The 26,191-nt window shown below is 38.9% G+C and overlaps 1 protein-coding gene across 7 annotated transcripts in view; it reads left to right on the top strand.

Moving 5' to 3' along the window:
- The window catches only part of robo2 (roundabout, axon guidance receptor, homolog 2 (Drosophila)), a 395,718-nt gene that overhangs the window by 299,919 nt on the left and 69,608 nt on the right, over window positions 1-26,191 (top strand). For 5 of the 7 annotated variants that reach the window (XM_044118464.1, XM_044118461.1, XM_044118465.1 and 2 more), the window contains 6 exons: window positions 5,745-5,902; window positions 6,962-7,082; window positions 7,580-7,718; window positions 18,058-18,194; window positions 20,238-20,249; window positions 25,646-25,770. In XM_044118464.1, coding sequence (XP_043974399.1) covers window positions 5,745-5,902; window positions 6,962-7,082; window positions 7,580-7,718; window positions 18,058-18,194; window positions 20,238-20,249; window positions 25,646-25,770 — 692 coding nt within the window. The remainder of the gene's footprint in view (window positions 1-5,744; window positions 5,903-6,961; window positions 7,083-7,579; window positions 7,719-18,057; window positions 18,195-20,237; window positions 20,250-25,645; window positions 25,771-26,191) is intronic. The other 2 variants (XM_044118466.1, XM_044118463.1) reach the window with 1 other exon arrangement.

The following is a 26,191-nucleotide window of genomic DNA, read 5'->3' as shown; positions in this document are numbered from 1 at the left end:
CTGTACCAGTTTGAGAAAGATCGGTTTAATCAAATCTAATCTGCTATTATCCGACACTTTGATCGCTCTGATTTAAGGGGATAAAGCAGATGAGATTAACAATGATTTCCCAAAATGAAAAAAAGAAATGATCTATGCAGTTTGTCTTCAGGCAGCAAAAAGGTGCATAGACCCTGCAGTCATAGTGATGTAGCTTATAATTTATTAAATGATAACCTGATAAAGAAAAACCTACTTTGAAATATATATTTCAGTTCTGTCAGCGTTAATCCGCCAATACAAGCGATTAATGATCTGAAAAGTTTAACTCGTTAATGTTCCTTCCACTGAAGCACCAATTTACTGTTAACAAAACGACTCATTTTAAACCAACTTCAATAAAACTCAGAAAACTGGCGTGAGACAACAAAAGTCTTTCAATAACGATTTAACGGTTCGTTACATAAGTAGCGAACCGTTAAACCGTTTTACGACGTTAAAACTAACCGTTAAAAAAACTAAACTTGCTACTTACGATGCTAGCGCCGTTCCAGAGTGGACTTTTACATCACTTCCTATGAATTCATATATTTTGATTTTCTGTTAAAAGGTCCCTGATTGAGATGGAAATATTAACTGAAGGGTTGTTGTTTACTATACTACCACAGTGTGAGTAACATATTCTGTAATGATTAATAAATAATCGATTACTGTTTGTCTATTCTTATTCTAGAAGTTCTATGAAGTGTAAAAACTAATTCATTGGGTATTTCTGTCATCTTTTTTAATAAACTGATCAAGTTTTTCTCATTGGACATCGAAAACAATATGTAAAGCATTTTGAAATGCCTTGCTGCTGAAATGTGCTGTACAAATAAAATTTGATTGATTGATTGATAGTGTGAACTATTGCATCAGGTAGTCGATGTGCCCATCTTCTCTATTTAAATCTAATGATTACTGAAGGGCAATCTAATATACAGACTTCATAATCTGCACTCTTTTGGTTGAAACCAAAAGAAAAATAAAGATTATTTATTATTTATTGGTTGAAAAATAAAGAGTATTTATTTCCACTTTGGTGTTTTTATTCAAGTACGTTTTTGTTAGAGGAGACTGAGAATCCATTTTATTTTTGTTTTTGGTTATTTTGTTTATTTTGTTTATCAGTTCCAGTGTTGGGTGTTCTTTTGAAAATAAATGTATCTATCTTTGTCAGTTAAATCTCATGCATTATTATGTCATTTCCATTAAGTCAGTGTGAAAAGGTCTTCAAACAATACTATCGTCTATCGCAATAGTTTTTGAGACAATTAATCGCTCAGCAAAATTTGCTATCGTGACAGGCCTACTGTAGAGGAAGCTAATTGTGCTAAACGTTTTCAAAGTTAGCCAAAACACTAATGTGCTGAATGAAAAATGAGTGTTTTAGCAAAGGTCTGCCCATCACGGCTGTTAGCCATCTCTTTTCTTTCATTATTTAAACACTATTAAGCCACAATAAGATACACTGAAGTATGTTATTGGCCTGTGCCGTGTTCCAGAAGTTTCCTTGCTAACATAGCAGAAGGCTGTTATGTTAGCATCATACAACTTGATTTGAAAAATAATTGTATGGTTGTCTCTTTTGTGATACGGTTTTGGCATAGAGCCAGAGCCAATGAAGAGAGTTGAAACTTCACTGTGGTGTTGATGCTCCTCCATTCCTGCCTGAACTCCCCTGATACTATAGAAATAAATAAATAACTTCAAGACTGCATGTTAATATTTCTCAAACAGAGGTTTGTTTTTAGCCCAGAGCTGGATCGACAGATGCACACCTAATCAACTGGGGGGTTTAAATATATATATAAATATATATATAAAAAAGAGCATAAATATTAATAAGCAAGTAAGCAAGATGGCAGAGTTTGTGGCCTCCTGGAGCTCCGCAGGAGGTGGGATGTTTTTAGCTGAAGAAGAGCTGAATGTTTCAGGGGGATAGAAAGTCAATTACTCTACGTCTGTTGGATGATTTGGGTCTAAATGCCTACAGGGCCTTAGTGTTGGGAGCCACAGTTCATCTTCTGACAGCGTATGCACAGACCCACTTAATGATGCAACCATATCTAATGCAGCTCACGTAGAGTAACAAGACAAAAAAAAAGAATAAATATAGAAATGAAATGCCTGTGTTATGGGGGCAATATGAAAACATTTGCCTGCCTTATGATTCCTGACATAGAGCCTCACAGGGAGGCGCCTTCAGGCAGTCATGGCACTGTGGAAAAGATACCTGCTGATTCTGTTATGAAGAACTCCAGATGGGCAGGAGTTTTGAGCGTTTGCTCCTTCTGTAGAATGATGACGACCTTACTGTTTTTAATACTTTTAATAATTCATTTAAATCAGTTTCACATCAACATCATGCGAGGTTCATCTGGTTTGAAATTTGTGTTTTTTGTAAAACTGCAATGGAAACACTTTTGTCGCATTACACGAGTCACACTGGTTTGTACACAGGAACACATTTATTTGTAGGAAGTGGCCTCCTTGAACAATGTTCTCATACCATCTCACAGTTTGTAAAAAGTTGTAATTCGAACCTATTGAATCCATAGCTCTTCTGTAAAATCACTGACTGACTATATTTCATATAAGTATTTACATTCGTTGCCGCCATGATCTTTAATGACTTAGGCTTGAACAGACTTATTCTTGTGTGGTTTTTATTGCGTTTCTTATTTATTGGAAATGCCGCATTTCCAAAATTCAGGTTTTTCTGACACTAGCAGAATATCAACAAAGTTTTGCACACTTTTGTTAGTTAGCTAGTGAACATTTTATGAGATAAAAAAATTATATGTGCCATGGGGCTAAAATAACCAGTGCCATCATGCTCAAAGTCTGCTTTGCTGCTCGTGGTGTACTGGTTCGTTTAACAAAATTCATTCTTGAAAACAGGGATAGTCGCATCAGGAAATTGATCCCAGTTTGGTCCATATTGAACTTCTTAAAAAATTCATAACCTTTATGCTTTAAACTGGCACTTATCTCCAAGTGATTATGTCCTCAAACTAAAAAAAGACAATGTGATCAAATTTAGGCTGGGAGCAAGTGTTAGAAAATTTTAGACCAGAACAGCATCACTGGAATGACTCCGCCTCTCATTTGACTTGTACATGTACCTGCCAGGTGTTGTCACGGTTAATGATGCAACCATATCTAATGCATAATCTAATCCACACTTAGTGCAAACATCATCTCTCGTCAACAGGTGCATGTTTGTGCTGTATGTGTTGGATCTTATTTAAGCATGTACCGTCTCTTCTTCTGTGTTTGCGTTTGTTCCCTTTGTCGTGTTTATGTAGATTGCAGGTTAAGGGATGCATTTACCATGACACAATGTGCCACAACAGATTAGATTAGACAGCGAGGCACGTTCGCCGTAATGATGCACCGAACGCATGTTTCTTTTGTCGCCGTTCTGTTTCAAAGAAAATTGATTCCGACAAAAATCCCACGGGTCCTATCAGCAGTGAATGGGAGAGAGCAATTAAAGCCGACGTGATATTGAAAACTCCGGTCCGCACCAGGCTATGATTTTTAAACCGCGGGACGCCTGTTTGTAATGCAAATACAGAGAGCTCGGAGACGGTGGCCCGGCTTAGGGGGGTCCGGCGCACTGGAGTTGGCTAATTACCTTAGCTCTTCAGATTAGAGGGCAGCCCTGCGTAAGAGGAGTGAAAATCTCCATCTCTGCCTCCTCTGTATTCTCCTGCAATTCCCCCTGTGTAAAGGTTTCATTTGAATTCATGTCACACAAAAGTCCTATTCTCTGCACCCTCTGTGCATCCCTAGGATAATTGGGTTGAAAGCATCCTCCCTTCCTCCAATCCGCCGGCCTTCGGTCTAAATAAATAAATAAGGAGACAATGGCCGCAGCGTTTTCTGCAGAGAGGGTAAGGAGAGCAAATGAAGAGATGAGAGAAGCCGGGAGCGCAGGGACCAGTTATCCCCTCTTATAACCCCGACCGTCCCCGCCGCCGCCTACCGCCTCCGCATGGAATTTGCATAAGGACCTGTGGTGTTGCCCTTAATTTAGCCCTCCTTAAGCACCTTCAAATACCCAACCAACAAGAACTCCATCCTTTTATCCATCAGAGGAATGGTGTGCCCTTCTCCGCTTCGATAATGGAATAAAGACTGACACTGAAATTCCTAAAGAGCTCCGTCAAGGATTAGATTCGTTATAGATTTTAATAAATCAGTTTCAGTCCGCGTGGCAGGTGAGGAGGAGCAGGTTTATATCTTTAAATTACTTTTCACGGAGTGTTTTTTTTTGTTTGTTTGTTTGTCTGTTTTTTATGTTTTCTCATTACAAAGGTTGCCTCCTGTTCTGGGGTTACATCGCTCATTGGTTCTGTGCCTGATTGTCTTTTAGCATTTGCATTTGTTTGCGCATCAGTGTGTGTCTGTGCAACACTAGCGCTCCCCGTCTGATAATGAGCTGCTGTTGTGTGTTTCTCTGAACACTCCGCGGGGCGAGAGGTTATCTCTCTAATGAAAGGCCTACCTGGGGGGTGATTAGACACAAGGCCACAGTTGTTCATCCGACCACCCACTGGCTTTTTGTGTGTTAGCGAACGTTTGGATGTGTGTAAAAGTGTGCGTGTACATCACTACCAAAGTGAAGCAGCCCTGTTAGCCTTCACAAGTGAATGACACCAGGCTTCAGGGCATTCTGCTTCTGTTTGTTCTGCTGCTTCCACTGGGACCTCCATTAGCTCCAATTAGCTTTCGCTTTGCTTTGCCCAGTCAGATGAAGCTGCATATTCCATTTTAATGGCTCAGATAGACCCTGCAACATTTCAAAGTGCACTGTGCACACACAAAAAAGAAAAAAAAAACGTAAGAATGAATTTTAAAAGACTTTTCCACTCCTGCTTTGAAATATGCACTTTGCTAATCTAAAGCACTAGCAAGACTTCAGTGTATTTGATCAGTGTGTTTTATCAGTATTTTACAGTAGAGCACAATGAAAGAAATGACAAAACACATAATTTTCAACTGTTTTTGACAAAATAAAAAAAAGAGTGAACCATAACAGCAAATGTGTTTGCAATTATGGTTCAATATTCACAGATTCTATTATCCGTTCACAATCTTTCCATGGAAAACTTTAAAGGAATTATGGACAATTTGCCATTTTTGTGGATTTTTTTCTAAAATATTTGAAAGACAATTCTGAAATGCTTAGACTTATACGCAATAGTACTAGGCTGATATTTGCAAAACAGCAGTCCATTCGTTTTCCTTGGCACTGATTGGCTGCACACTCAAGAACAGAGATAAGGAAGACTGTCGACATTAGTTTCTGTGGTCTAAAGATGGATTCCACTGCATATTAACGTTTATAAATATATATTTAGTGTTTTAATTAATAAAATTAAGGTTGACCTATTTTGTAAAATGCTTGACTTGACCACTGCTTGTCATCTTCAATTGGACATCCTACAATCCTGCCCTGCATCACGACCACTGTCACATGACCAAACAAAATCCACACGGCCAACCGGCTTCACTCTCCATCCAGAAACAAACGGCATCAAGAAATAAATATCAGGCCAGTATTATCTATCGGACCGACACCTATATGTTAAAAGATGGCTAGTATCATAGTATCATACCAGGGGTCCATGCTATTTTGAAGTTTGTGTTTTTTAATGTAATGAAACGTGCAAAAATTTCCTTTTCCCTAACCGACTGGCTCTTTGTTCACACAGTGCTGCGAGATGACTTCAGGCAGAATCCTACTGATGTGGTGGTGGCGGCAGGAGAGCCAGCAATACTTGAATGTGTCCCTCCCAGAGGTCATCCTGAACCCACCATCTACTGGAAGAAAGACAAAGTGCGAATCGATGACAAGGAAGACAGGGTCACTGTGAGTATTGTTGTAGATGATCTAAACAATCAGAAACATCAGTATCAGCTGTTAAACTGTAACAATTCCAGCTATAAGACTGTTTTTACAACCCCAAACTTCACTTTATTTTACTGGGATTTTATGGTCTGACCAAGAGCAATTAAAATGAAATTTAGTTGTTCTATAAAAGTCTCAGGCTTGATAGAGAACTGTATAGAACCGTAGTCCTATGAAGACCCCAGCAACATGCCATACATGTTGGGAGATGTTCCCACTACGATGTTCAGTCCATTGTCTGCAAAGGGAACAAATGCAAACTGAACGATAGAAAAACAACCTGGTAACCGTTTCTCTTTCCTGCAAGACAATGATATGACATTTATACAGTAGTAGTCACAACGGAAAGGATTAAGTCAAAACAATCATGTGTTGGAACATGACTGTTCCAACACAGTCATGTTGTTGGAACAACATGACTGTGTTGGAACGGTCCAGTCAAAGTCCAGATCTAAATTCAATTTAGAGACAGTGGCACAACTAATCAAATTAGTTGTTCATTGGTATTTTCTGTCCAAATGGAAGGAATTTCATTTGTTTTTCAAAGAAGAATGATTAAAGAAATGCATCAATCAGCTCTTTATTTTAAAGACTTGCAGCTAATTACAGAGGAACCCCTGATATTCACGAGGGTTAGGAACAACAAATAGTTGGAATTTGAGACTCTCTCGAAAAACTCTTAAACGTGGCTATTTTACACAAATGTAACCCTTCCCTTTTCAGAAACCAGTGGTAAAAAGCAAAAATAATCTTCAGTAATGATGGCTGAAAATGTGTTATTTTTCCTTCCACTTTACAACATGCACCACTTTATGTTGCTCTGTCAGTAAAATCCCAGTAAAATTCTCAGAGGTTTGGATTTGTAACTTGCTGTGCTGTGAAGTTAAAGTTATTTTGTTGGTGTGTACTAAACACCTTTTGTCCCAAATGAACTTACAAGGGAAGACTTTACTGAATGAAAGAATAAAGTCAGTGTAAAAAGTAAACATCTGGAAAAGCTTATTTGTTTTTCTCCTTTAGATTCGAGGAGGAAAGCTCATGATCTCCAACACAAGAAAGACTGACGCTGGCATGTACGTGTGTGTGGGCACCAACATGGTTGGAGAACGGGACAGTGAGACGGCACAAGTAACAGTGTTTGGTACGCATTATTTCCTGATTTTCCCTGAAACATTAATATATTTGTGTAAAGGATAAAATGATACAGTGCTACTACATACCTTCACGAAAATAATGCATTTGGCCAGATACTCTCAGAATTTGATTTTAAAGCTCTGTTGCTTAAACTTTGTTGCCAGATCTGTCCTGCTGGGCTGGATTCAGTTTTATGACTTTTTATTTTCAGAGTTGCTATTATGTTGTCATGACATAAAGCAGAGCTGGAGTGAAATGGACCATAGAAGCTAGATGGTAGTTGTTTTGTTTCAGTGTTGGCTTCAGGGTACTATTCCAAAATTTCTCTCCTGTTTGTTGAAGAACAGAAGTAAGAGACTGGCAAGACAATGAAGGATAAAAAAAGGATTATAAGAGAGTATCCTTTGGGAAAGGGAGACCATGATGGATAGTGTTGGAGTTCCACGCAGCAGCCAAAAATAATAAAAAAAAAGATGCTTATCTGTTTTTCTCCACATCTTGCAGAGCGACCAACCTTCCTTCGGAGGCCAATCAACCAGGTGGTCCTCGAAGAGGAGACGGTTGAGTTTCGGTGCCAGGTACAAGGAGACCCCCAACCAAATGTTCGCTGGAGGAAAGATGACATCGATGTTCCTCGTGGGAGGTACGCTCTTTTCAGGGAATATCCTCGAAAAAAATCTGTTTTCTGTACCGACGTGACAGACTACATCTGATTTGGCAGTGACTGAACTGACAGCTGGTACAAGGTAGTACCTTAACACTTCAGGTTTTCCTCTTGATGCAGCTACCAGAGGTCACTTTGTACATCTGTTAGCAGCACTGGTTACAAATCTTGAATGTACCAGAAGTTTGGGTGGATCGTTCCTTCTTTTCAGAAAATGTTCTTCATAACCATAAATGATATATAGACTTCAAGACAAAGTAAGCACTCAGCTTCAGTTAGTGCAAATTTGAGACAAGGAGTCATGACAAGGTACTGATCAGCCAATCAGAAGAAGGCCTTGGGAAGTGGGACTAGACAGCCAATAAGAAAACAAATGCTTTTTGAACTTTCTGAACAAGATACATTCTGTCCTGGTAGATATGCAGTCTGCTGACAGAATCTGTTTTCAGTCATGTTGTCATTCTGTATTTAATAACTGATAGATTTATTGGAGAATTTAAAGTCTCTATGTAAAGTTATTTAATTTAGTTATTTTAAAAGCTTAGACAATTTTTAATGTATAAAAAGTTAGTAATTCGTATGTCATTCTTTTAAGCACAATGTCTAAATTCTCCTTAATTTAGACAAATTTTGAGCATCACACACATGAGACAATATGTTTGTGAGACTCAGTTATTGTGGCCAAATGTTAAGTGGCAGTATTATTTAAAATGAACTTTTTGTGCTTTGCGTCATCTTATAATGTTATTCCCTCACCAAAAACATACCTGGAGTGTTGCCTTAGATATTTTATGCCTGTTTGAGGAATCCTTTATTCTCCCGTTGCAATTTAGCTGTGAAAAAACACCTCTGTGGACCTAGCTCCGCCTTTGAGGACAAAGTTCCTCCTCTTTTCTGCTTTTTCCAAACTTTGGAGCTAGCCAGCAGCAATTAGCCAACACCTGGTGGCATTGTGCATCTGTTGAGCTTATTATAGGAGCTAATTCTCAGAGTTTCAGAAAGAGCATGAGTTTTAAAGAGAGAGAGGCCCAATGTCAAGGTGTTAAATTACAAGATAAAGTTTTTTTTAAGTCATATTTGATATGATATTTTTTAGAACAACTGAAGGTAACGTGTTTACTTGATCGTGCCTGAAAAATATGTAATATTGCCTCGGTATAGTCTACATGGATATTTTCTTGTCACTCAGAGAAATCCAGTTGTATTCTCTGCAGCCCAACAGACCGAAACAAAGTAAAAAAAAAAAAAAACCATGAATTTCAAGACCTTCCAGAGGAACACTTGGCACAGAGATGTTAGAAACTTGGAAGATAACCACTACCGTCTCCAAAACTTTTAACCCCGTGCACTCGGTCGGCGTGTTATCACGGACATGACGCACACATTCGGTCCTGACTGCAATAACAAAACCAAACGTTAAGAGAGAAGCAGCGACAGTGTGTAATTTACAGAGAGAAGTCTCCAGCTGCAGCAGATCTCTCCGGCCACCGATCATAAAGCGATACAGCTGTTGGCAGCTGTGTGTGTGTGTGTGTGTGTGTGTGTGTGTGTGTGTGTGTGAATCAACCTATTCCCTCGCTTACGAGTCACTCAAGTCACGGTCAGCATCAGTGTCATTGTCAGAAGTGGACTTCAAAGAGACCAGCGTTCTGTCTTTAGCCAGCAGGCCGGTCGCTTTCTGCTTGGATCACCTCATAAAGCACACACTCAACGGGCCTGACATCTCCCAAGGCTAACCGCCGAGCCGAGCGTAGGCGGCTTGTTTGCGTCTGATAAGGATTCGGTTCACTGGGCAGTGGGACTCGAGTCCCGTGCCAAGCCAAACACATAAAAGTGTTTCACTCCAGTCTTTGATAGGGAGTTGGCTCTGGACCGGAGTTCACTTTGTACACTAATTAACAGATTTATTATGGAGTTGGATCTGTGTCATGCGCCGGCGTCCATCACTGACTGTAACATCCCTTTGAAGTGCGGCCATACTTTTGGATGATAAACATGGCGAAATATAGAGCAAAAAAAATTAAAAAGAGATAAATATTCTATTGCCTCTAATTGCAATCTACAAATTATCGTTCTTTTTTTTTTTCCTCCCTGAAGCGTATTTAGTGGTGCCAGCGAAGACGAGCGTTCAGATGTGGATATTTCAATTCTGACATTTTCTTCCTGTTTTCTTTGCTCCTTATCATCACTCGGCGAACATCAAGGACGGATGGATTTTCCCACACAAGAGAAGTTTCCATTTTGATAAGTGACAGGCGCATTTGAAGAAGAAGAACTGGGAACAGAAACGCAGTCCCTTCTGGTATTTTACTTTGTGTGAAAGGGAATACAAGCCCACAGCAGATCAAGCAGTTGTCTACACAGCGGGGAGTGGTCTCTGTTTGCTTTTTGTTTCTTCTTTTTTTTTTTCATCCCGAAAGGTTACACTGTCCTTATTATTATGATAAGCTGTGGAAAGAGGCAAGGACTTAGCAGGACCGCTCCTCTTTACCGTCGTATTGTTTCAACTTGTCTTTGCTGGCCTTTTTACATGCTTCCAGTCTCTCAGTGGGTTTTCTGTAATGTACTGCTTTCATTCTAGGAGGAGGTGGAGGGGAGGGGAACCTCAGCTGAGTAAACAGGTTGTTAATATGCTCAGTGGCTCCAGCTGCTTCTCAGGCAAACACATGCACACGCTGGCACTTACAGCGCCGATCTGAAGCGCCAAGATGGCAGTGCCTTCCATCTCTATGGAACGGAGGAGACAGAGCTGAAAAACTACCAGAGCTCTCCATAAGAGAACAAGACCAGCTACTGCTGATATCTGTGTTCTTTAAAGGTGTTTCCAAAAAAAAGGTATTATCTGCTGGATGCCTATCTGCCTTATTGGTCCGGATCATTTTAAAAACTAACCTGTCTCTAATCTGGTTGGAGTTCCAGCATCATCGTCTGATGGTTGTTATGAAACTAACATGCAAATATTAAACAGGTAAAAGTGAACCATAAAATAACAGCAATCAGGCTCTGTGGTTACATGCGTTTAACTTGTTTACCCTTATTTAAGCTCATAAATGGGAGGTAAAAGTTACCACCAAAGCTATAAGAGAACCTGCTTGTGTGCTGAAAAACATTTGGCAATTTGAGCTTGAACTTTGAAGAAAAAGGAATAGCTTTTTTGTGCTTCAGGCAGCCATAAAATCACTGACCAGCACATGAAATATTGAATGTATCCGTGCCTTCCACCTGTTTATTTAGTTGGAACTAGGGTTTCTAGTTTTTCTTAAAGGGACAGTATTATGTTAAAACAACTCTTTGGAGCTCACCATCACATTATAATGTTATTCCCTCATCAAAAACATACCTGGAGTGTTGCTGTGGTTATTTCAGGCATGTTTGAGAAATCTTTTAATCTCCCATGGCAACCATTCAGTTGTGCAAAATGCCTGGGTGGAGCTAGCATCACCTGCACTCCTTCTTTTTAAGTTATATTTCTTATATGTAACATTTGCATAACAACTGAAGGTAACACTGTTACTTCATTGTGCTATAAAATGACATTATGTGATTGGAAAACACATAATACTGCTCCATCAATATTCACTGAATAAGATTTTGATGCTATAAGATTGTGCTTCCCCAAGAAAATCGTTTTATCTTTAACTGAAAAACCTGGTATGTGGCTCAAATTTTCATTGTTCTTATTTGTAATTTTGTGCCCAAAATGATGTATTACACATCTTTCCAAATGTGTAATGCTGCTAGTATCAGATAGGCAGTGTTGACAGCAGCTGCCAGGAGAGGAAAACTGTATCTTGTTAGGCTAAAGATTCCACCCCTCACCCTGAGAAGCCCCCTGTGAAAAGACCTCAGCAGTGTGCATTGCCAGCTTTATTTGCCTGCAAGGTTAGTGTGCTTCCCATGTCTCTCCCCCGTAGGTCTCCTCATTTGTTTTGGACCCTTGTGCCCTCTTCCTGTGCCTTATCAGAGCCTCTAATGTCTTGCGGTCCATATGCATCCAGACCCTCCCACCCCCTTCGTTCCTGTTGACCTCCACAGCAGAGCCACTGCAACATTCAGCAGAAAAGACTGTTTCTCTTTTACTCAATTCCTCAGGGGCGTGTGAGTGCATGTGTGTGTTTGCAGTTGTGTGTCGTGAGAGAGCGGTATGATAGAGGTGTATGGATGGGTCATTCTATTTGAGTAAGCTGTTAAAGCTAAAGTGACAGAAGTGCCCGTGTTATGCTGACCATCCGGTTTCAGCGGGTTTCTTTTTTTTCCCGCTTCTGCAACTTTGCAAAAGGAAAAGATAACAGGATCTGTTTCCTGTTCTCATTACTTCCTTCAATACATAAGGTGCTTAGGGTGCAAGCTTGAGTTGAGGTTGATGTAGATGCACAGACCAGAATTTTTATGGCTGATTTTGTATCTCCACATTTCGATATTTCTTTAAGAACTCTTAGAAGATTTAGCTGCTGTCAGTGGCCGTTGCTTATGGCAGAAATGTTTGAGAAAGCAATTGATGTAAAACAGAGTTTTACCAATTCTTTTAAAATAAACACAAAATTGTTATTGAGTCTGTATTTTAAATCAACATTAGCATCTTTGCATTAGCACAGTTCATGCATTTAGCATGTCTAATAGTCACCTGATAGTCTGGTGAACTCAGTTTGATTGGGGACTAACATTACAACATTTTCATCTGGTGTGGTTCCCTTTACCACTGAACTGTGCCGAATGATCCAAACCCTTTGAGCAACCTGTTTACCTCCTGGCCTGTGGTGGCGCTGCAACAAGATCACTGAAGCTAATGACACAAAAAGCCCTGAAGATGACACTGAGCTTTTAGACCGTTTCCTGATTTTGGAGCGGTCTCTAGACCGTTTAAAGAGTTGTAGGGTTTCTCTTTTTTCTTTGTCAACAAGACAAGTCATCTCTCATGCTAACAGTTTGACTCGCATCTTTGTTTTGGTGGTATTTAGCGCAATAGTCCACTTTCTGCTTTTGTCTGCTTGGTGTTCATATATCCTTTTGAGCCACATCAGACTTCACTTAAACTGAACCGAGACTTAAGTTTTCAGGTGGACCGGAGTTCATTTTTTTGATCTGCATTACAGTTCTGTTGCACATTCAGACCTCTCCAAACAGACCAGACTTTCTAGACAAACAATATATTGTCTAGTTAAAGCAGATTAAACAGGTCTGGTGTGAATGAACCCTATGGTAACTATCTCCAAGGGTACAGCTCAGACAATGTATGTGGAACCTTTACTCTGTTTGTTTGTGAAAGGCAAAGCAATATGTTCTATGACAGATCAAGATTGATAGTTGAACAGGATGAAACACGACAACTTTGCCGTACTCTATCAAGGAATCCTCAAAGTCTTGCTCTTTCTCACTCTTTTGCAGCTTTAAAGACCCTCAGACATGTCGAAGAACAGAGCTTTTAAAATGCTTCTTATGTCTCTGTACTTCCTCTGCCATTAAAATAGCTAAATTTAAGTTGTCTTCACTCTGTAGTAGCATTCAACTAGAACTCCATTCGGTGTATTATCTGACTGTAAAAGGTTTCAATTGGCTGAGAACTGGTCAATACCAGTCACCAGACAATTTCTCAGTGAATTTTTAAAAATACCAAGTAATGATTTAGGTAATGCATTTTTAAATACCAGGAATATGCACCTAATCATTACTTGCAGTGCTCTGAAAACCTTCTCACACACACTTTACTAAGAAAGCACCAATTCCTCAGTGTAATATTGATTCCTTTGATGTTTCTGTTCTTTAATTTCTGCTCCACTCAAAGGCAAATTCTCCTTAAATAAAAAATAAAAGATCAGTGATCTCTGTTCTGTGGCTCCACATTTTTTATTTTTGTCACTTTTTTATTTTTTTCCAGCCGCGCCATAATATCCCCCGAAAACCAATTTCAATTCACTTTAAAAAAAACAAAAAAACATTTTAATTTTGTATTGCCTTGGAACAAATAACTAATTTGGAAATAAAAGAAATAGCTCCCACAAAACAGCCAGGCTTCAAGGTGGAAATTTTCACAAACTATTCTGCGATTAATGCCCGACTGCTGATGAATCCCAGTGGGGGGTTTTGGCCCTGAGACGTTGCCAGGGACCAGAGGTAGGGCAGCTCTGGCCAAAGGCTGCATTGAAGCCAGATGAGAACTGATAGCGGGTAATTGATTCTCTCTTACAGGCAACAAGTTCTGGACAGGTAGACTTCTGCTCCTTTGATCAGCTTGAGGGAAATCAGTGGTCCGATGGTGTGAAACTAGATCAAGCTGGCAGAATGAAATGAAGCAGGAAAGGGTCTTTGGCAGAGCAGCCAGACTAAGGTTCTTTGCTGGAATTAAACTCCAACTCTATCTTGATTCTGACTCATGCTGAGAGTAGGCACAAAGCCTTCTCTCCTCCCCCCTGCTATCGGATCTATCAATCCAAACTTAAAGAGGTACTGCAGATAAGATTCTACCATAAAATCACTTTGTAGACACGATTATTCAGGTGTTTGTACAGTGAAAGATGAAAATCTCTTAATGTGGGTGAATTGGCACAAGAGAGAAGGTCGAACAAGGGTGGCTGTGTTCCTGACAGACACTTTAAAGTCAAATCCTTAAAAATGATCTGGAGGATCTTTGAGATGGATTGCTTTTAAAGCATGCCCATTAAATGTTCATCTCAGCACAGCCTTCTCATGCTGAAAACACATCAAGCTGACAAGCAAGGGGGAAAAAAAGAAAGTGCTGCTTTGTTTTGGCATTTGCTTACATTCCCATCACTCCCCATCAGCCTGCAAGAGCTAAAGACTCTGGATTCAGAACGTTTGTGTGTGAGTGTGTGTACGTGAATGATGGTCTTCTTTGTGCCGTTTGTGTACAGTATGTCTTCCCCTGGTTGAGATGCAGGCAGAGTCCAGTGGAACAATCTTGGCGCTCCAGTCTTTTCCACAGCCCTCATACATGTGCAATTACATTCCTCTTCTAATGGAGAACAGAGCTCTCGCAATAAAGAGCTACTGTTCCCCTCCGCTGTGTGCACTTACTTGTGTGGCCGCAACCGCCTCTTATCCCTGAGAGTATTTCCACTCATCTTGTCATCTAAGCTGATTCCAAATGGGAAGTTGATTACAGATTGATTGAGCTCATGTCCCTTTAATAAGTCATGAATCAGCCCGAGGTTGTGTTTTGAGAGGTTGCTTGAGGCTGGACCAATAACAATGAGATTCTTGTCTAATATGTGCATACCTGCCCTCTACAAAACAACAAGGGCTGTGGGAACCTCAATGAACACCTCAACTGCTGATTGTTTTCTCTTTTCTTTTCTTTTTTTTTTGAGTGACGATGGGTTATGTAACTATAATGAAAGTTACTGTAAAGGTAAAAAGTCTTTTTTAACAATATTTTCTTCACTGTACGGTGAAGAAAATGACAAACTCCTCCCACTTCAGCACATACTATCTTTGGTTATAGACTCAAATGCAGTTTTTGTAAACTATTCAGTTTTAACTAACATCAACAGGTAAGAATAGAAACAGAATCACTGTAAACATACTGGAGTCTACCTGCAATGTGAAATAGTAGAGCTATGCACAAAAAGGCTATGCATTAACATCCTATTTCATTTAAGGTTATGTTCATACCTGCCCTGTTTAGACCGCTTTAATCAAACTCTAGTTTGTTTGCCTAAAACGTTTGGTTTGTTTGGGAAGGTGTCAATACACAATCGAAATCTGATGCGGACCAAAACTCTGGTCCACCTAAAAACCTAGGTCGGTTTGGTTGAAATGAACTCTGGTTCATTTCTAATGCATATGTGATTGCATTTGGTACTGCTCCAAAAGCAGGAAGGCAGCTGCATAGCAGGGCATTCTGGGTAAGCACAACCAAAACAAATCAACATGTCTATGCTAGCAGCAGACATAGCTTGTGGTCTTTTTGCCAAAGATAAATGAGAAGTCAAAGACCAATGACTGATTGGGTTTGCAAGTTAGCCCTGGGGATAGAAAACCTGCGTACAAAACTATGGTTTCCAGTTTTTATTGTTTACTGTGATGTCCTTAATTAAATAAACTTGAATCGAAATCCTAAATCCACTAAAATCTGACGCCTCTCCAATGAATGTTTACATTTTGTGAAAATGGAAGTTGCGCTCACATCATCTTCAGAGGTTTTTGAGTCGTTTCCTACAGCCGGTGGTAGGAGCTTATTCTGCATTATTCTGACTTACCCATTTCAGCACTTTCTCTGCTATGTCATTAAAAGGTCTTTGCACCACAGGAACAGTGTGACAGGTATTTATGACTCTGTAACTCTGCCTTAAAATTTTTTAGTAGCATATTGCTTATTAGCACTTCTAGAGATCCACTATATTACCCTAACTTGTTCTTGTTACTCTGTTGCCCTTCGTCATCTCCCCCTCTTCCCCCGGTAACTAAAGAGTTCATGTTGCTCTATCCAGTGTATCCGGAAGGCAGGATATGAAATGATACTCTGCCTGTTGGAGCTGTTTGTGTTTCCTTTGACAGCAGGCTTGTCTGAAAATGTGCCATCTTATTCCTTACCATCCCACTCATCTTTTGTTTCTGTTTGTTTGTTTTTGTAGTAATAAATCCTTTATCTACACCAACCACCGGTACATGGAACTGTACATCCCCTCTCTCCCTGCAGAACAAAGCATTCAGTCATGACTCAGTCAAATAATCATTATGGTTCTTTAAGTGCCAGTGTGGAAAGGTGGAACCCAGCAGTCATAGCTGAGGAATGTGCTTCAATAAAACTGCCTTTGAATGCTTTCTCAGGAAATGTCATAACAGTGGGTTAAAAAAAAAAAAAAAAAAAAAAAAAAAACAAGACGTGGATAGACGGGGTAAATTAGTTCCTCAGCTGCCAGTGGCAAGCTGCCATCAGTACACCTGATAGTTGGAGCAGAGGGGTCTTTCTCCCTCTGAAGGAAATGGACCGTGGAAAACTGTTCCCCTACAGTCACATCAAGAAGTATTGCTGTAAACTGTCATCTATTATGTTGTATAACGTAGAATAAAGCCTTTTGTTCACTTCACTGTGTCTATAAACCATCAAGTTAATATAAAATGTCAGTTTGAATAAAACACCTGTTTAAAAATGACAAATTTACAAAAATTCAAGTCATACTACTATGACTTGAATTTTATAGTAGTAAAATTGTAGCAGTATGGTTTTGTTGTACCATAGTTATAGTTCAGATACATCTCTCTGCTCAGGTGTAGTTTGTAAAAAAATGTCAATTTCCAGAGATCTTTTTCTGTCTCTCAAGGGTTAACAGGAGCAGACCTCAGAGCACTGGGCTCGGCTGTGTTTTTATTGGTCTTTGGACTGCAGATTAAGCGTTTTCTGGCACATAGAAATACTCTGAGTTAAAAGCTGCTGTATAATTTCCGTGCTGCTGCTTTTTTTTGTTTTGTTTTGTTAAAGTCCACATAATGGTCTCTAGACAGCAGTGAACTATAGTACATTCAACACAATGAAGATCCTAAGAGAGAGTGATATTTCTTCTAAGATTAGTGTTTATTTTTAATTGTAGACCAATTATGCGATGATGTCATTAGTACAACCTGCCAAACGTCTGTTAGCTTAAAACATCTGCACTGCTTCCAGGGAGCCATCAACCTCTTCAAATGGACCAGTATGAGATTAATATGTTATGATAAGATTAACTAAAATAACAACAAACATTTAAACTAAAATGGATGAAATGATTTATTTTTTTTATTCATAGCAGAAAAACTACAAATAAAACTAATTTTGTGCAGTTGATATTGATTATTATTATTATTATTATTATTATTATTATTATTATTATTATTATTATTATTATTATTATTATTATTATTATTATTATTATTATTTAATTTGACAGATGTAGGTTGGCAAAATATAGACTAAATAACTGCTAAATAAATAAATAAAAACTCCTCAGCGTTGATGCTTGAAGATTCCCAAAACTATGATCTTAAAAAAAGCTGGACGACTCTCTTCACTCCTTCTGGTTTTCACCTCTTTTTTCTGACCAGCAGTGTACAGCAACATGTGGGTAAGACATCTGGTTGTAGACACACACACTGCAACAGTAATACACTGAAGAACATATTACTTGTGAACATACAAAGAAAAACCTCAAGTGAGGATTTTCTTGTGATGACTGAGTGGTGCTGCTTTAAAAAGCACTAATACTACTACTACTACTTTTTAAAGTAGTTTTTCCTTCAATCTTTAGTAAAACTCCGCCTCAGCTGAAGGTGTATATGTATTGGGCTCTAACCGAACTTCATGTTTTGTGCGGTTGCCTTCCAGGTACGACATCCGCTACGACAAGGACGACTATATGCTGAGAGTGAAGAAAGCCTCCATTAGCGACGAGGGCACGTTCACCTGTGTGGCAGAAAACCGCGTGGGCAAGCTGGAGGCTTCGGCCACTCTCACAGTCAGAGGTAAAACACTTCTCCTCTGTCTTCCTGCCTACAAGCTGAGCACACAGCAGCAGCGCATCTAGATGCCACGGAGCGCTGAGGTCCTCGCTCTCACGCCAGCATGAGGTTTAAATTGGCAGTTTTCTCTGCAGGGATTTCTTTATGCTAATGAAGACGCAGCACACAGACTTTCATAGCCAACAGAGATGTTTACAGTCTATGAATCTGTTTAATTATTTACATTTCCAAGTGCATCAGCGACACACTTTGTCAGCCTACTTCCTCTTCTTATTCTTGCGGACTATTGCCCCCCATCTCCTCCCTACTGCTAACGCCCATGCTGCGACCACCCAGACAGCACAGATTACTGGTGCACACCGTTTCTAACCACACCTGGGGTTTGCAAGGTTAATAAAAACGTTCTGAGTATAATTTTTCTTATTTGCACCAGTCTTTTTTTTTTTTCATTACACCCAGTCTGTACAGACTCTGTGGAGCGGTTTAGGGTCTCAGAAAGCTGCAGGAGGTGACTGAGAACAGGTTGGTGACAGTAGCATAAAGCCACATGTAGACATGTTACAACGTGATGGCGTGGACAAGATCACGCTTAAAGCTGCTCGCTGACGATGACTGGAGATTGTTTTAGCTGTCAAGTTGTCAGCAAGCTAAGTCTTAGATTTACATGTGTTACATAAAAGAAAACCAGACGCAGTGCTTTGATTTTTACTGTCAACACTGTCAAACGTTTTAATTAAAAATAATAGTGAGAGAGTGGGAAGTAGGTCAGTTATGCTAGCTTGACTTTGACAACTTTAACATGTAGATGTGCTGTGGAATTCGGTGTTTCAGTTCAATAAGAAAAAGAAAAAGAAATGACCCACACACAAGCTCTGACAGATCATCAGTAGGGTATTGTTCAGACTTATTAATAATTATAAAATAAACATTAAGCATGGAAGCATAAAAATGTAACGGACTGAATGTTCTGATCTTTGAGAGAGAAATGTTTGCATGTTACTTGATGTTGAATCATGATATACTAGCAGAGCTACAAGATGTTGATATTCCTGAGAAATTGTGTTGAAAAAGCAAATTTTACAACCTAATGACAAGAAAACTAAAGCTAAAAAACACTGCTGTCAATTTTTAGCATAATTTTGATGTGAGAATTGAGCTCAACAAAATTGAGAAACTGGTAAAACATGCATTTATTGTTATATCTACAGTACAGAGCAAAAGTTTGGACACACCTTCTAATTGAATTCAATTAGAAGGTGTGTCCAAACTTCTAATGGACACACCTTGTCCATTAGAAGGTGGACAAGGTGTGTCCACCTTGTCCACCTTTTAATATAACATTAAAAACATGTTATATGTTTTTAAACATGTTTAAAAACATATAACATGTTTTTAAACATGTTATATTTAAAAACATGTTGGTTCCTTATAGTTAGGCTGAGAATACCATATTTTCTATACTTATAAGTGTATAGTTGTAACAGGTAGAAAAGTTTAAGACATAAGAGTACTTTCTTCAAGATTCTCTACCAGGCACTGCTTCATGTGTAGATCGATTTTTCTGGGTTTTCTTTCTGCAGATGGAGGTTTGATATGATGCAGTGTAAAGATGTTAGCAGCATACTGAGTTCTGGGTGTTTGTTGCATCTGTTTATGCTTCATTTTCTCCTTTATCCATCAGCAGCTGTGAAACACGTTTGCATTGCGCTGACCGACATCACCTATGGAAAAGTAGATTTTATTTGTGAAGACAGAGAAGGTCCAGTTCTGTCCCTGAAGAGCAAAAACACCCACATTACAATCTGGACCGTCACACTTGGATGTTTTCATCAGTTTTCTAGATCCGAGAAAATCATGTTTTTACCTGAACACAGTGAACAGCGGACAGCCCCCTACTGGATCTTCTCTGTCATGTCTCTGGCTCAACATGCCATTCATTCTGATTTATTTTACTTTATCATGTTTGCTTTGTTCCTTTTCTGTTTGTGTGTCTGTGTCTTACTTTGTTTCTTTTGTGTATCCACTCCACCTTTGTTGTGTCTCCAGCTCGCCCTGTTGGTAAGTACTCATCTTGCATGCTTTTTCACTAAACCATTGCAGCTTTTGAATGCTTTAAGATCATTACCATTGGACTGATGCCTTTGACTAACACAACCATTTCCTTAAAGCGCCGGCTCCATGACTTTATACCATGTTATCTAGAGATTCTACAACTCTGCAGAATATGAAACACTTGACTTAATAGAGCTTCTCAATATGCATAGAAAATACCAGACTTAGTAATTACAGCTAGCTGCTAACTGTTAGCACAACAATTCTTTGGTGTGGATCTTTTTACACAACAAAGGATACTTAATGAGGTTTTAAAAAAAATAGAAAGTGTTTTAGTCAAATTTACAATCAAGCAAGAAGTTGTTTTTTTTTTAAATCCCAAATTTGATTGGGTTTTTTTTTATTTCTTATTTTGGGAAGTTCAAGTCAGATAAAATCCAAATGATTAAAATTTAAAAATTTTAAAAAATGATACATTGTTGATCTGTATTAAATTTTAGTTTCATTGGGAAGTTATTTCCTAAACTGTGTGTTTCACTTCAGTTACTAAACCATTTTATGCCTGGAGCAAAGGGCTGCAAGCAACACTTACTTTAGCAATAGATTACTTATTCTGATGATTAATCAATTAATCGGATAACTGAGCTGCAACATTCATTCGATTTTTTGTTTAACCATTTTTTATACAACTTCAGAAATACTTTAAAAGATTTAGCTGAAAAGATCGATCCCTTTAATTTCAAAAAGCAAAATAAATCTATTGCCTAAAATGCAACAACAACATTTCTTTGGTAAATTATTGATCATTTGTAGCAAAATGTTCAGTTTCAAATAAAATCCTCCCAAAGTCAAAATCTCAACTTTTTTTCTTGACTTGTATTTTAGAAGATATTTTCTTAATATTTTTCAGTGTGTGTATTAATAATTGGTTGCCAAATAAATTGACAATAATTTCAATAATCGATTTATCACGATTAACCTGATTCACCTGAATACTGTAGTTTTTACTAAATGAAGACCCACACTAATAATATCATTTAATTTTATTTTCAACACTCGGCTATTAATAAATGACTGTGAGTAGTAAAATAAAAAAATTAACTTGAGGGGTATTATGCGGGGGTATATTTCTAAGCAGGAATGTTTCATGTGAAACAGCTCAGCTTTGGCAAATGACATCCATATTTCTCCACTCTGGTAGTTCTTCAGATTGTAGACTGTCCTTTGACAACGGCTGAGTGGGCTGGCTGCATCAACGTCTCAGACATTGTCATCTCATATGTTCCAGTTCGTGTTTCAGTTGCGAGTCCTGACGCCATCTGTTGGTTGCTGGAACGCCGAACTGCGATCCATTTGTGTTGGACGAGACTTTTTTTTTTTTTTTCACTGGTGCCCACGTCCCCCAGTTAGGAAGCTTATTTTATTTTGCACAGATAGCAATCAAGAAAATGGCAAATTTGCAGCACTTGGAGTTTCAGATGACTAGAGTTGGCACGTTGATGAGATGTGCGCCCTCGGGAGCAGAAGCAAACGATAAAGGGGCATCGGGAGGGAAGGAACGGCAGACGTGTGTTTCGAACACCAGGCTAAGCTGGTGTAAGAAAAATAAGAATAAAACGCTTCCTCAGTGGCAGGACTCGGGTTGCCAAAACAGCGGTAGCTGCTCGGTGATTGTCAAACTGTCAGCTTCCTTGAAAATGGAGAAAATTACACATTCAACCAGCCTGTGGGAAGAGACAGTAATTGCTGTCAACGTTTGAATAAAATATGACTCAACACGGGATTTTAAAGGAGGAGGAAATGTTTGTGACTGTGAGCACCAAAAGGATGTCTGTCTCTTTGTCCATTTGTTCTTTTCACCCTGACTGCTGTTGCGTGCAGCGCCCTCTCCAAACCAGGCAGACGTGGCTGGTCATGAATTAAATATGCCCCCCTCCCAAAACCAGGAAACGGCTTCTCATATGTCATTAAGGGTCTCTGAATCCAAACTTAGAAAGTAGGAGTATAAAACTATCACCCTCTGACCTCCAATTTATCTCAATATGGGATCCATACATTAGAGTAGTCAAAATCACAGTTTCCCAGAAGCCATGTAGGAGACACAATAATTGTGGAAGAAGGTGATTTGGACAGCCGAGTCAAAAATGTAACATTTTTGGCGTCTATGGAGAACCATGCTAGTTCTAAACTAGCATAGAGCACACATCTCAGAAAAATGGAGAGTTCTCACCTTCCAGCTGGAGGTTGTTTTTAGTTTCGTGCCTCTGCTAAGGTTTGATACGTTGGAACTTTTCTGACAAATCTGTTTCCGTCTCTCCATTAACGCAGTAATAAGTAATAAGCCAGAAACCACCACAAGATTATAAACTATTTTTGCAAAACTGAGGAAATTATTCTGAATTTTCCCGTTCCCATCAATGCTTCAAAACAGTTGATGGAATCTTTTTTGAGGGCTCTTACAGTATAAAACAAAACAAAACAAAGTTCTGCCAAAATATGTAAAAGTTCAACAGGGTATTAGAATATCTTTTTTTAATTTATCTATTTTTGTATTTGGTGCACACCATCGGCCTTGTTTAAAAGCGAAAGGGCAAAGCTAAAAAAAGGAAGGGCAAAGCTTTACAGCGCCGTATAAAGGAAGGCTGTATGACGTTTGAAACCATATTTTTAGTGAGTACTTAGTAATGCAGGCTATAGGATGGAGCAGAGCAGAGGATGAAGAGGGAGGGAACAATGTCCTTGCCAGAGCATGATTTAGGATCTGTGTATCAGGCCCGGCATTATGAGAGCCACGAGATATCCAAGCTCCAGAAGGCCAAACGGGAAGGCAGTAAATCTGTTACCATCTGTACTATTCCCAACTGCGTGTATCTTTGACAAATACACACCACCCCCCACACCCTGAAAGGGATTACATGCAGAAAGCAGCCAAATGGGCAGAGACTGGCCCTACAGAAACCAGCTGGCTTATTAGAAGAAAGACTTACATGGAAAGCAAAAGAAACAGAGAGGCTGCAAGATGCTGCACTGCAACAATTCAGTTTTTGTGTCATTGAATTTCTAGCTGTCTGTACCAATCATAACCTTTTTAATCTGCTGTCTGCACTTGTGAGGAGTTGGTCTCTGCAGACTTTATTATGTTCCTCCAGTTTCGTTTCCCGCAGAGAGAGATGAGTTGTTTATGATGTATCTTATGTCATTAATGTGCTTTTCAACAGAGGAGTCCGCAGCTCTGATAATATGATAAATGTCTGTTAATTACTTTTTATTTGTGGAGCCAAATCTTCAGTCCCAGGATGTGTATTACCATGGAAACAGTTTTTATATAATATCAGTGCAACTATCTCAGTTCGAATCGGTCTGTGAATTACGACGGTGTATTAGGGCGACTGTAGATTTAAAACAAACAAACAAAAAAAACTCAGGGAGAAACACGGACGTTCATGAGTTTGAAAAAGTGGAAAACTAGCTAGAAATTTCTAGAAAAAAAAAACAAAGAAATTTCTGAGTTTGAAATGCTTAAAAAATGGTTAGAAAAAACTCAAAAATGTCAAGCTTATTCTCAGAAAATAGCTTGAAAAACATGGAAATTTCTGAGTTTGAAAAAGGAGAAATATTGACAGAAAACAATTGGAATTTTTTTTTTAGATTTCCTAAATCTTTTTGAACAAACATTTGACACCATTTCAAAAGTCAAACATGTTAGAAATTTCAAACTCACAAATATCCCTCTTTTTTTCCAGAACACTTCAGAGTATTCCTCCCCTTTTTTTTCTAACTCCAATAGCCCTGATACTTTGTCAGAGTAAATGCTATCAATTACTGTCCCGACAGAAATTTATTTTGGAGTAAGTGAATTAAGCACCAACATCTGAACATTATGTGCCTGTGAGAAGATTTGAAAGAAGCAATTTACATTGTAAAGCTTTAGTGCAATTGTTCTCTGAGGTAATAAATCAAAGGAGAGCTGGGCTTATTGTCCTACTGACTTCAATACAAGCAGCTTTGTTTTTTTTTTTTGCAAGGAAAGGAGTTTTTTTTTCTGGCGGCTGTCAAAAGGAAAACAAGTTCACTTTGCAGAATCAAATGCAACAATCCGCTTTATGTACAGTCTATTGTTCAGAGAAAGAAGGTGCAAATACATAAAAAATGGCAACGGCTTTTGTCATATGCACAACAGAGTCCATTCAAAACGGAAAGACGTAGTAAGTGAGTCAAATTTATAGTATTCTTTGCAGAAATGATGCAAAAAGAAACATAAGGGTGGTAAAAACAACACGATTAGCATTTTTTCTTTCTTTAAAAAGCCTAATATTTACAGCAAAAACAGAAAAATACTTGAAGATTTAGCAGATTTCATATGGAAGACAATAAGGGCCATTGGAGAAAAAAAATAGAATTCAGACTTTAATCTGTCATGTAAAAAACCCCAAAACATTCAAATCTGACATTTTTCCACATGGCACAAACTCATCTTTGTCATTGTGCCCAGAATTCTGAAAAAACAAAAAAAAAAACGTCAGAAGTCTTAGAGTCAGATTCCTTGTTTTTTGTTTTGTTTCATGTTTAATCCTCCTCTGTATTCCTGGGGATAACTAAACTAATATTGAGATTAAGCAATGCTTCTGGAATCTTTTCCACATCTGTGTTTCAAATAATTGACCACAACTGAACTATATTCCAACATTCCTCTGCAGTTCTCCACTTTGCCTCAGAAACGACATGTTTGATTTCACCCCTGTTGTATTGGAGACTGAGCTGACCACTCCATGGTCCTCATTGAACATCATGACTCATATTCAGTGTTTGGCACGTCGTCCAATAAGCTGTAAGATGCTTAAAAGAACAGTCTGTCTTCTGTTAGTCTATAAAATGTTTTGCCGTTGCTCTCTAGGCCTGTCCATATGTTTTTGGGCAAATCTTAGCCGGTTTCGCTCATGTCCTTTTTTTCTTTAAGAACAGGGCTTTGAACACACAAACAGTCGTGTTCTTACAGTCGTACAGTCTGATCCGGCTGTATTTCTGAATCCTTCCTCCATATAAATCTGAGGCGTATATGTTCTGAAGCCATGGCTGTGCCTTTGTGTTGTCCCAGATTTCAATGCCATTGTGACTGAGGCACCTCGTTGTGTGAATGCCACTGTGACTGTCATTCATTCAGATTCAGCCTTTACCTGAATGAATGGCCAATCTGGTTACCATGGCAGTGTTACTCCCTGGTGTTCTTCTCTGTTCAGAGTAAAAACAAAGTTGAAGTTACATGGAAGCTGTGGACGGCAGCGTCTTTTTCCTTTCTGCACTGCTGCTCGTTTCTGCTTGAACTTCTCCAGCTCTGATAGCTTTGTAGCTCCCAGTCCACCCAGTCACCTTCTAACGCTGTTACTTTGGTGCTTTGACTCCAGCTCCACCCCAGTTTGTCATCCGCCCACGGGATCAGATCGTGTCGCAAGGCCGCACTGCCACCTTCCCGTGTGAAGCCAAAGGAAATCCCCAGCCGGCAGTTTTCTGGCAGAAGGAGGGGAGTCAGGTAAGAACACAACTCACCCTGAACTCACCGTGAGGAAAACCATGTGATCATTTTATTCCACCCACATTACTGAAGTGCTGTTCACTACATACACCAGAACAGGAACTGACAATAATTTTAGTAATCACTTATATAATCAATTATTCGGTTGATTATGCAATCGATTATTTGATTGATTATTGTGACAATTAATCCTAAAAAAATGGCACATTTTGCAGATTTGAACCTCTTTTATCCTACAATATTAGAAGTACATTAAAAGATGCAAATAGGCAAATAATTCAATTCATTTTCAAATAAAAAATACATATTTCATTGCCTTAATTGCAGTAACAGCATTAGTGAAAGTTGGATTGTTTGTAGCAAAGGAGGCATCTGCAGCTAAAAATGTGGAAAAACTCCACCCTTTTTGAAATGAGTT

Source organism: Gambusia affinis, linkage group LG06 (assembly GCF_019740435.1).
Source record: "Gambusia affinis linkage group LG06, SWU_Gaff_1.0, whole genome shotgun sequence".
In the NCBI taxonomy this organism is placed as follows: domain Eukaryota; kingdom Metazoa; phylum Chordata; class Actinopteri; order Cyprinodontiformes; family Poeciliidae; genus Gambusia; species Gambusia affinis.
This window is presented reverse-complemented; position numbering and strand designations above follow the sequence as displayed.